This window comes from Boleophthalmus pectinirostris, unplaced genomic scaffold, assembly GCF_026225935.1.
Source record: "Boleophthalmus pectinirostris isolate CB_2022bp ecotype Guang Dong unplaced genomic scaffold, ASM2622593v1 HiC_scaffold_12, whole genome shotgun sequence".
In the NCBI taxonomy this organism is placed as follows: Eukaryota; Metazoa; Chordata; class Actinopteri; order Gobiiformes; family Gobiidae; genus Boleophthalmus; species Boleophthalmus pectinirostris.
In genome coordinates this window covers 40,647,663-40,659,450 of record NW_026571018.1, presented here as the reverse complement: position 1 = coordinate 40,659,450, position 11,788 = coordinate 40,647,663, and the positions used below count along the sequence as shown (strand labels likewise).

The window sequence follows — 11,788 nt, the reverse complement described above, 5'->3', positions numbered from 1 at the left end:
GGGTCCGTGGTTCTGGAGGGTCCATGGTGAGTCCGTGGTTCTGGAGGGTCCGTGGTGGGTCCGTGGTTCTGGAGGGTCCATGGTGGGTCCGTGGTTCTGGAGGGTCCATGGTGGGTCCGTGGTTCTGGAGGGTCCGTGGTTCTGGTGGGTCCGTGGTTCTGGAGGGTCCATGGTGGGTCCGTGGTTCTGGAGGGTCCGTGGTTCTGGTGGGTCCGTGGTTCTGGTGGGTCCGTGGTTCTGGAGGGTCCGTGGTTCTGGTGGGTCCGTGGTTCTGGGGGTCCGTGGTTCTGGTGGGTCCGTGGTTCTGGAGGGTCCATGGTGGGTCCGTGGTTCTGGAGGGTCCGTGGTTCTGGTGGGTCCGTGGTTCTGGAGGGTCTGTGGTTCTGGTGGGTCCGTGGTTCTGGTGGGTCCGTGGTTCTGGAGGGTCCATGGTGGGTCCGTGGTTCTGGAGGGTCCGTGGTTCTGGTGGGTCCGTGGTTCTGGAGGGTCTGTGGTTCTGGTGGGTCCGTGGTTCTGGTGGTCCGTGGTTCTGGAGGGTCCATGGTGGGTCCGTGGTTCTGGAGGGTCCGTGGTTCTGGTGGGTCCGTGGTTCTGGAAGGTCTGTGGTTCTGGTGGGTCTGTGGTTCTGGTGGGTCCGTGGTTCTGGAGGGTCCGTGGTTCTGGTGGGTCCGTGGTTCTGGAGGGTCCATGGTGGGTCCGTGGTTCTGGAGGGTCCATGGTGGGTCCTTGGTTCTGGAGGGTCCATGGTGGGTCCGTGGTTCTGGTGGGTCCGTGGTTCTGGAGGGTCCGTGGTTCTGGAGGGTCCGTGGTTCTGGTGGGTCCATGGTGGGTCCGTGGTTCTGGTGGGTCCGTGGTTCTGGTGGGTCCGTGGTTCTGGTGGGTCCGTGGTTCTGGAGGGTCCATGGTGGGTCCGTGGTTCTGGAGGGTCCATGGTGGGTCCATGGTTCTGGTGGGTGGGTCCGTGGTTCTGGTGGGTCCGTGGTTCTGGAGGTCCGTGGTTCTGGTGGGTCCGTGGTTCTGGAGGGTCCGTGGTTCTGGAGGGTCCGTGGTTCTGGGTCCGTGGTTCTGGAGGGTCCGTGGTTCTGGAGGGTCCATGGTGGGTCCGTGGTTCTGGAGGGTCCGGGTTCTGGTGGGTCCGTGGTTCTGGAGGGTTCCTGGTGGGTCCGTGGTTCTGGAGGGTCCGTGGTTCTGGAGGGTCCGTGGTGGGGGTCTGGTGGGTCCGTGGTTCTGGAGGGTCCGTGGTTCTGGTGGGTCCGTGGTTCTGGAGGGTCCGTGGTTCTGGTGGGTCCGTGGTTCTGGTGGGTCCATGGTTCTGGTGGGTCTGTGGTTCTGGAGGGTCCATGGTGGGTCCGTGGTTCTGGAGGGTCCGTGGTTCTGGAGGGTCTGTGGTTCTGGTGGGTCCGTGGTTCTGGAGGGTCCGTGGTTCTGGTGGTGGGTCCGTGGTTCTGGAGGTCTGTGGTTCTGGTGGGTCTGTGGTTCTGGTGGGTCCGTGGTTCTGGAGGGTCCATGGTGGGTCCGTGGTTCTGGAGGGTCCGTGGTTCTGGAGGGTTCTGGTGGGTCCGTGGTTCTGGAGGGTCCATGGTGGTGGGTCCGTGGTTCTGGAGGGTCCGTGGTTCTGGAGGGTCCATGGTGGGTCCTTGGTTCTGGAGGGTCCATGGTGGGTCCGTGGTTCTGGTGGGTCCGTGGTTCTGGAGGGTCCGTGGTTCTGGAGGGTCCGTGGTTCTGGTGGGGGTCCATGGTGGGGGTCCGTGGTTCTGGTGGGTCCGTGGTTCTGGTGGTTCCGTGGTTCTGGAGGGTCCGTGGTTCTGGAGGTCCATGGTGGGTCCGTGGTTCTGGAGGGTCCATGGTGGGTCCATGGTTCTGGTGGGTCCGTGGTTCTGGTGGGTCCGTGGTTCTGGAGGGTCCGTGGTTCTGGTGGGTCCGTGGTTCTGGAGGGTCCAGGGTCCGTGGTGGGTCCGTGGTTCTGGAGGGTCCGTGGGTTCTGGAGGTGGTCCGTGGTTCTGGAGGGTCCGTGGTGGGTCCTGGAGGGTTCTGGAGGGTCCGTGGTTCTGGAGGGTCCATGGTGGTCCGTGGTTCTGGGGTCCGTGGTTCTGGTGGGTCCGTGGTTCTGGTGGGTCCGTGGGTCCGTGGTTCTGGAGGGTCCGTGGTTCTGGTGGGTCCGTGGTTCTGGTGGGTCCGTGGTTCTGGAGGGTCCGTTGTCCCAGTTTGTACAGAAATGTCCCAGAGTCTCTGTTTTGGACCAAACTGATCCTGAACAGTAAAGACACAAACTGACATTTGTTTTGGTAAAATACAGAAAATCTGATAAAAAAATTACAAAACACAAAGAAAATATGACAATTTTATTTTTACAAACCGTTTTTATTTTGAAAATTTGGTCGCCCTAAGGAGGTCCTGACCACCAACAGGGAAACAAAGCCCCAGGTGCGTTGGTCCCGGTCCTGGTCCCGGTCCTGGCCTTGGTCCTGACTGTGTTCTGTTTGTGTTTCAGACAGAAGCTCATCTCTCGGCTGGAGACACTCAGAGCGGTGAAGATGGACGAACAAAGTGTCGAGGTGAGAGTCCCCGGGAGTCCGGCTTTAGTCCTGCTTTAGTTCTGGTTTAGATCTACTTTAGTCCTTAGATTTCATGAATACACAAGAACAAGGATGAAGAAAAACGACGAAAACTAGAAGATAAAAATACAAAAAATTATTAGTAAATTAGTAAAAAATTAGAATGAAAATGCAGATACAGACTAATCCCCAAGTGTTTCATTTTGTCCTTTATTTAAATGTTTTTTTTTTCACACTGTTGAACATTTCGATGATTTTGGGAGAACCTTCGTGTTTTTGCGTCAGTGCCTCGAGTTTGTCTCTATATGATCATTTATTGTCTCTAAATATCAGACTTCAGAATGTTTTATCACGATCACCTGATCCTCGCGCTCGGACCTCACGGACGAGTGGATCGTGATTGGTTAATCCTCCTGTCAATCAGAGAGAAACATGCTCCGTGTGTCAAAAACAAACGTGACCTCTCATAAAAACAGAAACAGAAACAGAGCAGATTTTTACTGAATCAAAAATCGAAGCTCCAAATGATCTTATTTCAGCTAAAACAAGTTCTGTAGTTTGTTGTGAATCCTTCAAGAATTTGAGAGGAAACGTCTTCTGCGTCCGAGAGACACGAGGGACACGAGAGCGTCTGTGGTTGGAGGTTTTTCACCTCCATGGTCCAGTTCCAGAACCTTCTGGATCCAAACTGACCGTCGGAGTGCGGGAGTAGTGACCGTCGGAGTGCGGGCGTAGTGACCGTCGGAGTGCGGGAGTAGTGACCGTCGGAGTGTGACCGTAGTGACCGTCGGAGGGTCGCCGTGGTAACCCTGTTGTGTGTTCTCCAGAGCATCGCTGAGGTGTTTCGCTGTTTCATCTGCATGGAGAAGCTGAGGGACGCTCGTCTCTGTCCACACTGCTCCAAACTCTGCTGCTTCAGCTGCATCCGGGTACCACAACCGCACCCACACCCACAACCGCACCCACAACCGCACCCACAACCGCACCCACAACCACAACCGCTCCCACAACCACCACACCCACACTGCACCACAACGCACCACAACTGCACCCACAACTGCACCCACAACCGCAACCCACAACCTGCACCCACAACCGCACCCACAACCGCACCCACAACCACACCCACAACGCACCCACAACTGCACCCACAACCGCAACCACAACTGCACCCACAACCGCACCCACAACTGCACCCACAACCCACAACCGCACCCACAACCACACCCACAACTGCACCCACCACCCACAACCGCAACCACAACCCACAACCGCACCCACAACTGCACCCACAACCGCACCCACAACGCTCCACAACCACACCCACAACTGCACCCACAACGCCACCCACAACCGCAACCACAACTGCACCACAACCGCACCCACAACTGCACCCACAACCGCACCCACAACCGCACCCACAACCGCACCCACAACCGCACGCACAACTGCACCCACAACCACAACCGCTCCCACAACCACACCCACAACCGCACCCACAACTGCACCCACAACCGCAACCACAACCGCTCCCACAACCACACCCACAACCGCACCCACAACTGCACCCACAACCGCAACCACAACCGCACCCACCACCACAACCGCACCCACCACCGCAACCACAACCGCACCCACCACCACCACCGCACCCAGCACCTCCGCTCCCACCCTGACCGTCCCTGTAGATGTTCCTGGTGCTTCTGTATTTCACAGTGAAGTTTGTTTCCTCAGCGTTGGCTCACGGAGCAGAGGGCCCAGTGTCCCCACTGCAGGTAACCCCCCCCACAGAGACAATCATGGTCCAACACTACCACAGTGAGGTAACCCCTAACCCTGTGTGTGTGTGTTGTGTGTGTGTGTCTGTGTTGTGTGTGTGGGTTGTGTGGGTTGTGTGTGTGTGTTGTGTCTGTGTGTGTGTGTGTGTGTGTCTGTGTGTGTGTGTGTGTTGTGTCTGTGTGTGTGTGTGTGTGTGTTGTGTGTGTCTGTGTGTGTGTGTGTGTGTGTGTGTGTGTGTGTGTCTGTGTGTGTGTGTGTGTGTGTGTGTGTGTGTGTGTGTGTGTGTGTGTGTGTTGTGTCTGTGTGTGTGTTGTGTCTGTGTGTGTGTGTGTGTGTGTGTGTGTGTGTGTGTTGTGTGTGTGTGTGTGTGTGTGTGTTGTGTGTCTGTGTGTGTGTGTGTGTGTGTGTGTTGTGTCTGTGTGTGTGTGTGTGTGTGTGTTGTGTGTCTGTGTGTGTGTGTGTGTGTGTGTGTGTGTGTGTGTGTGTGTGTTGTGTGTACAGGGCTCCTCTTCAGTTGAGGGAGTTGGTAAATTGCCGTTGGGCTGAAGAAGTGACACAACAACTGGACACTCTCCAACTGTGCAGCCTGAGCAAACACGAGGACAACGACCGAGACAAGTGAGTACCCCAAAACACACGATCGAGACAAGTGAGTACCCCAAAACACACGATCGAGACAAGTGAGTACCCCGAAACACACGACCGAGACAAGTGAGTACCCCGAAACACATGACCGAGACAAAATACACGACCGAGACAAGTGAGTACCCCGAAACACACGATCGAGACAAGTGAGTACCCCAAAACACACGATCGAGACAAGTGAGTACCCTGAAACACACGACCGAGACAAAATACACGACTGAGACAAGTGAGTACCCCGAAACACACGACCGAGACAAAATACACGACAGAGACAAGTGAGTACCCCGAAACACACGACCGAGACAAAATACACGACAGAGACAAGTGAGTACCCCGAAACACACGACCGAGACAAAATATACGACAGAGACAAGTGAGTACCCCGAAACACACGACCGAGACAAGTGAGTACCCCAAAACACACGACCGAGACAAGTGAGTACTCCAAAATACAGGACCGAGACGAGTACCCTAAAATACAGGACCGAGATGAGTACCCCAAAATACAGGACCGAGACAAGTGAGTACCCCAAAATACAGGGCCGAGACAAGTGAGTACCCTAAAATACAGGACCGAGACAAGTGAGTACCCTAAAATACAGGACCGAGACAAGTGAGTACCCCAAAATACAGGACAAAGACAAGTGAGTACCCCAAAATACAGGACCGAGACGAGTACCCCAAAATACAGGACCGAGACAAGTGAGTACCCTAAAATACAGGACCGAGACAAGTGAGTACCCCAAAATACAGGACCGAGACAAGTGAGTACCCTAAAATACAGGACCGAGACAAGTGAGTACCCTAAAATACAGGACCGAGACAAGTGAGTACCCTGAAACACACGATCGAGACAAGTGAGTACCCTGAAACACATGACCAAGACAAGTGGGTACCATAGAGCGGGCAAAGCGGCCCCTCTCTCCACAGACCTGACTCTGCTCTCTGCAGGTGTGAGAATCATCATGAGAAGCTCAGCGTTTACTGCTGGACCTGCAAGAAGTGCATCTGCCACCAGTGTGCGCTGTGGGGCGGCATGGTGAGTACCTCAGCGGGGTGGACCACAGGGGGGAGGACCGAGGGGGGGTGGTCGGTAGGGACCACGGCGGGGTGGTCGTTCATAAACGGGAAGTGTTTGCCCGCTCGGGTTTTGTCACCGTGACGATTTATGAAATTTTATATTTTAAATATAATCCAGAATTCACGAAACAACAAACACAAGGGTCATGTTTACATGATGCACCTGTTGCACCTGTCCCTGCACCTGTCCCTGCTCCTGTCCCTGCTCCTGTCCCTGCACCTGTCCCTGCTCCTGTCCTGCACCTGTCCCTGTCCCTGCACCTGTCCCTGCACCTGTCCCTGCTCCTGTCCCTGCTCCTGTCCCTGCTCCTGTCCCTGCCCTGCCCTGCTCCTGCCCTGCTCCTGTCCCTCCTGTCCCTGCACCTGTCCCTGCTCCTGTCCTGTTGCTCCCTGCCCTGCTCCTGCCTGTCCCTGCACCTGTCCCTGCACTCCTGTCCCTCCTGTCCCTGCACCTGTCCCTGCCTGTCCCTGCACCTGTCCCTGCTCCTGTCCCTGCTCCTGTCCCTGCTCCTGTCCCTGCCCTGTCCCCTCCTGCCCTGTCCCTGCTCCTGTCCCTGCTCCTGTCCTGCACCCTGCACCTGTCCCTGCTCCTGTCCCTGCTCCTGTTGTTGCTCCTGTCCCTGCTCCTGTCCCTGCACCTGTCCCTGCACCCTGCTCCTGTCCCTGCACCTGCTCCTGTCCCTGCACCTGTCCCTGCTCCTGTCCCTGCTCCTGTCCTTGCTCCTGTCGTTGCTCCTGTCCCTGCACCTATCCCTGCCACCTGTCCCCTGCACCCTGTCCCTGCCCTGCACCTGTCCCTGCTCCCTGCTCCTGTCCCTGCACCTGTTCGTTGCTCCTGTTGTTGCTCCCGTCGTTGCTCCTGTCCCTGCTCCCGTCGTTGCTCCTGTCGTTGCTCCTGTCGTTGCTCCTGTCCCTGCTCCTGTCCCCGCTCCTGTCGTTGCTCCTGTCGTTGCTCCTGTCGTTGCTCCTGTCATTGCTCCTGTCGTTGCAGCACGGGGGTCACACCTTCAAGCCGCTGGTGGAGATCTACGAGCAGCACGTGACCAAAGTGAAGGAGGAAGTGTCGAAGCTGCGGCGCCGCCTGCTGGAGCTCATCAGTCTGGTGCAGGAAGTGGTGAGGATCTCCTCAGAAGGTTCACCTCCTCTTCTCTTTACTCCTCCTCTTTTCCATCCTCCATTTTCAGCTGTCAGTCAAAATATCCCTCCTCTGCTCCTCCTCTTTTGGGCTGTGATCATGTGACCTGTGTCCTCCTGTGGGCAGCAGAGGAACATGCTCCTCCTCCTCTCTGCTCCTCCTCCTCTCTGCTCCTCCTCCTCCTCTCTGCTCCTCTTCCTCTCTGCTCCTCCTCCTCCTCTCTGCTCCTCCTCCTCCTCTCTGCTCCTCCTCCTCCTCTCTGCTCCTCCTCCTCCTCTCTGCTCCTCCTCCTCTCTGCTCCTCTCTGCTCCTCTCCTCTCTGCTCCTCCTCCTCTCTGCTCCTCCTCCTCTCTGCTCCTCTTCCTCTCTGCTCCTCTTCGTCATGTGACCTGTGTCCTCCTGTGGGCAGGAGAGGAACGTGGAGGCGGTGAGAGGCGCCAAGGACGAGAGGGTCAGAGAAATCCGCAACGCTGTGGAGATGATGATCGCTCGTCTGGACAACCAGCTGAAGAACAAACTCATCACACTCATGGGTCAGACCTCCTCCTGCACCTCCTGCATGTTCTCACAAACCTCCTCCTCTTCCTCCTCCTCTTCCTCCTCCTCCTCTCTCCTCCTCCTCTCTTCCTCTTCCTCCTCCTCTTCCTCTTCTTCCTCCTCTTCCTCCTCCTCCTCTCTTCTTCCTCCTCTTCCTCCTCACGTACACACACATGTAAATCAGAGTTTGAAGAGTTTTTCTGTGTCCAGGTCAGAAAACGTCTCTGACTCAGGAGACGGAGCTGCTGGAGTCTCTGCTGCAGGAGGTGGAGCACCAGGTGAGGAGGAGGGTCCACCACCCCCCCCCTCAGGTCCACCACCCCCTCAGGTCCACCATCCCCTCAGGTCCACCACCCCCTCAGGTCCACCACCCCCTCAGGTCCACCACCCGCTCAGGTCCACCACCCCTCAGGTCCACCACCCCCTCAGGTCCACCATCCCCTCAGGTCCACCACCCCCTCAGGTCCATCATCCCCTCTCAGGTCCACCACCCCTCAGGTCCACCCCCTCAGGTCCACCACCCTCAGGTCCACCACCCCCTCAGGTCCACCACCCCTCAGGTCCACCACCCGCTCAGGTCCACCACCCCTCAGGTCCATCACCCCCTCAGGTCCACCACCCCCTCAGGTCCACCACCCGCCACCACCACCCCCCTCAGGTCCACCACCCCCAGGTCCACCACCGCTCAGGTCCACCACCCCCTCAGGTCCACCACCCCCTCAGGTGCACCGGGCAGGCGGGTCCTCCACCTGCTCGTCTCCATGGAGATGCTCTTGCGTTGCCTGGAATGTTCCGTGGTGTGACATTAAACACTTGAAACACTTTATCCAGAGTTGATTCGTCGCTGATGTTTCTGTTCCTTCAGTGAATCGGGCGCCTCTCCACAGATCTGACCTGTAACGTACCGTCCTGCGGTTTAATCTGTATTATGGAACATTCTCAACAAAGCAATAACGTTTCCATGGAGACGAGCAGGTGGCGGACTCTCCTTTAGAAATGTTACACAGTGCATCTTTAAATGCCATGTATATTGTGCTCCTTTAACCTGTGTGTGTGTCTGTTGTGTGTGTGTGTGTGTGTGTGTGTCTGTGTGTGTGTGTGTGTGTGTGTGTGTGTGTTGTGTGTGTTGTGTGTTGTGCGTCTGTGTATGTGTGTGTGTGTGTGTGTGTTGTGTGTGTGTGTGTGTGTGTGTGTGTGTGTTGTGCGTCTGTGTGTGTGTGTGTGTGTGTTGTGTGTATGTGTGTGTGTGTTGTGCGTCTGTGTATGTGTGTGTGTTGTGTGTCTGTATGTGTGTTGTGCGTCTCTGTGTGTGTATGTGTGTGTGTGTTGTGCGTCTGTGTATGTGTGTGTGTTGTGTGTCTGTATGTGTATTGTGCGTCTGTGTGTGTGTATTGTGCGTCTGTATGTGTGTTGTGCGTCTGTGTGTGTGTGTGTTGTGCGTCTGTGTGTGTGTTGTGCGTCTGTGTGTGTGTGTGTGTGTTGTGCGTCTGTGTGTGTGTTGTGCGTCTGTGTGTGTGTGTGTGTGTTGTGTCTGTGTGTGTGTTGTGCGTCTGTGTGTGTGTGTGTGTGTGTGTGTGTGTGTGTGTGCGTCTGTGTGTGTGTGTGTGTGTGTGTCTGTGTGTGTGTGTATGTGTGTTGTGCGTCTGTGTGTGTGTGTTGTGCGTCTGTGTGTGTGTTGTGCGTCTGTGTGTGTGTGTGTTGTGCTGTGTGTGTGTGTGTGTGTGTGTGTGTGTTGTGCGTCTGTGTGTGTGTGTGTTGTGCGTCTGTGTGTGTGTTGTGCGTCTGTGTGTGTTATATTGTGCGTCTGTTGCAGCTCCACTCGTGCAGTAAGTCGGAGCTGATTTCTAAAAGTCCAGAGATCCTGCTCATGTTCCAGCAGGTTCATCGTAAACCCATGCAGTCGTTTGTGACCACCCCAGTGCCCCCCGACTTCACCAGGTCTGTGTACCAAGTACTACTACTGCGAGTACTACTACTGCGAGTACTACTACTGCGTGTACTACTGCGTGTACTACCCATGCAGTCGTTTGTGACCACCCCAGTGCCCCCCGACTTCACCAGGTCTGTGTACCAAGTACTACTGCGTGTACTACTTTGTGTACTACTGCGTGTAGTAGTACCTCTACTACTGCGTGTAGTAGTACCTCTACTACTGCGTGTACTACTGCGTGTAGTACAGTAGTACATGCATCATCAAATCAAAAAGCGCGAGTTTTACCAGATGGCAAAATTTCCAGGACTTTTTATTATTCTTCAGTGGGTGAAAAATGGGTGAGTTGGTTAGGAAAAAAAAAAAGAATATTCTGATACGGGAACAATGTTCTGCTTTTTTTTGGCCGACAAACTATACATTTTCGGAAACCTCAGGTGCATTGCCACGTCATGGCGAGGGTCCCTGGTCACTACGGGCGAGTCAAATCGCGCCATTCCATTTTTCGCCACTTGGAGCATCGCTTTGCGATACTAATAGGCCCTTCGCCAGCCTCTGGCGCTCAGGCCTAATAATAATAATAATAATAATAATAATAATAATAATAATAATAATAATAATAATATTGACATTATAAAGACATCTCAGGCTTTGATTATGAGTATTATACAAAGGTTGTGTAACTTTTGTGTGTGTCTCGTGTGTTTTTCAGTGAGCTGGTTCCTGCCTATGACTCCAGCACCTTTGTCCTGGTGAACTTCAGGTGAGTCTGAAATCACTCAGACTGATTCTACAGTTCAGATTAAAAATGGATTTGATGATGTGGAGATTTACACAGACACAGAGATTTGTGCATTTTAAATGTGACACATGTCGAGGACCATAACGTTAGTTTTGTTCAGTAGACATTTACACATTTACACACACATTTACACACACATTTACACATTTACACACACATTTACACAGAAAACCATTAACCAGAAGTTCCTCAAACCTACAACGGGACACTTCAGACATTGGGAAAGAGGGTTATGGTCTCTCCCTAAACTTACACCAATTTAGGGTTTATGAGGGATCAGGGTCCGTGAGGGTTCAAGGTTCGTGAGGGTTCAGGGTTCTTGAGGGTTCAGGGTTCAGGGTGAGGGTTCGTGAGGGTTCAGGGTTCGTGAGGGTTCAGGGTTTGTGAGGGTTCAGGGTTCGTGAGGGTTTTCGTTGAAGGTTCAGGGTTCGTGAGGGTTCTTGAGGGTTCGTGAGGGTTCAGGGTTCGTGAGGGTTCAGGGTTCGTTAGGGTTCAGGGTTCTTGAGGGTTCGTGAGGGTTCGTGAGGGTTCAGGGTTCGTGAGGGTTGAGGGTTCTTGAAGGTTCAGGGTTCGTGAGGATTCTTGAGGATTCTTGAGGGTTCGTGAGGGTTCGTGAGGGTTCAGGGTTCGTGAGGGTTCAGGGTTCGTGAGGGTTCGTGAGGGTTCTTGAGGATTCGTGAAGATTGAGGGTTCTTTAGGGTTTAGGGTCTGACCTTCCCTGATCATGTTGTCATGTTTGCAGCACCCTGAGGCAGAGGGCCGACCCGGTGTACAGCCCCCCTCTGCAGATCTCCGGACTCTGCTGGAGGCTCAAAGTTTATCCTGTAAGTCTGTAGCTGAAGCTCAAACCATGTCCCGGTGCCGTTCACAGACGCACCGACTCTCTCCACACAGATCTGGTGTGGATTTGGAAGTTGGCGCTGTACTGGTACTATCAAATTTATGTTATTTTATTTTTTCAGATTTTTAATTCAAGAAAGCTCAAAATGACATGATTTGGTCAGGTTTGCATGTTCTGCACTTCATGTTTGTTTACATCGGCGCAGACGTACGAGCGAGTGAACACACTGGCCACGTTTACGTCAAGTTTTTAATTACGAATTAATTGTGCTGAGTTAAATAGTTCTGGATTAAAAATATTCACATGGAAATAATAATGTAATGAATTGTTGTTTCCGTGTTGTTTCCGTCTGGCCAAGATTTTAAAACTTAAATCAGGTTATTCATGTTGTTTTCAGATTTTCTTCTCACTCATTCTGAGACGCTTCATTCTCGTCTAGACGTCGTTTATTTTCAGAGAACTTTTCCAGTGAAATGATCTCGCT

The 11,788-nt window shown here is 54.0% G+C and overlaps 1 protein-coding gene across 8 annotated transcripts in view; it reads left to right on the top strand.

Moving 5' to 3' along the window:
* The window catches only part of trim37 (tripartite motif containing 37), a 38,065-nt gene that overhangs the window by 6,862 nt on the left and 19,415 nt on the right, over positions 1 to 11,788 (top strand). For all 8 annotated transcript variants that reach the window (XM_055148963.1, XM_055148971.1, XM_055148968.1 and 5 more), the window contains 11 exons: positions 2,492 to 2,555; positions 3,383 to 3,484; positions 4,290 to 4,330; positions 4,836 to 4,952; positions 5,931 to 6,018; positions 7,051 to 7,173; positions 7,604 to 7,727; positions 7,942 to 8,009; positions 9,545 to 9,669; positions 10,374 to 10,424; positions 11,206 to 11,287. In XM_055148963.1, the coding sequence (XP_055004938.1) occupies positions 2,535 to 2,555; positions 3,383 to 3,484; positions 4,290 to 4,330; positions 4,836 to 4,952; positions 5,931 to 6,018; positions 7,051 to 7,173; positions 7,604 to 7,727; positions 7,942 to 8,009; positions 9,545 to 9,669; positions 10,374 to 10,424; positions 11,206 to 11,287 (942 nt within the window). In that variant the 5' untranslated portion in view covers positions 2,492 to 2,534. The remainder of the gene's footprint in view (positions 1 to 2,491; positions 2,556 to 3,382; positions 3,485 to 4,289; positions 4,331 to 4,835; positions 4,953 to 5,930; positions 6,019 to 7,050; positions 7,174 to 7,603; positions 7,728 to 7,941; positions 8,010 to 9,544; positions 9,670 to 10,373; positions 10,425 to 11,205; positions 11,288 to 11,788) is intronic.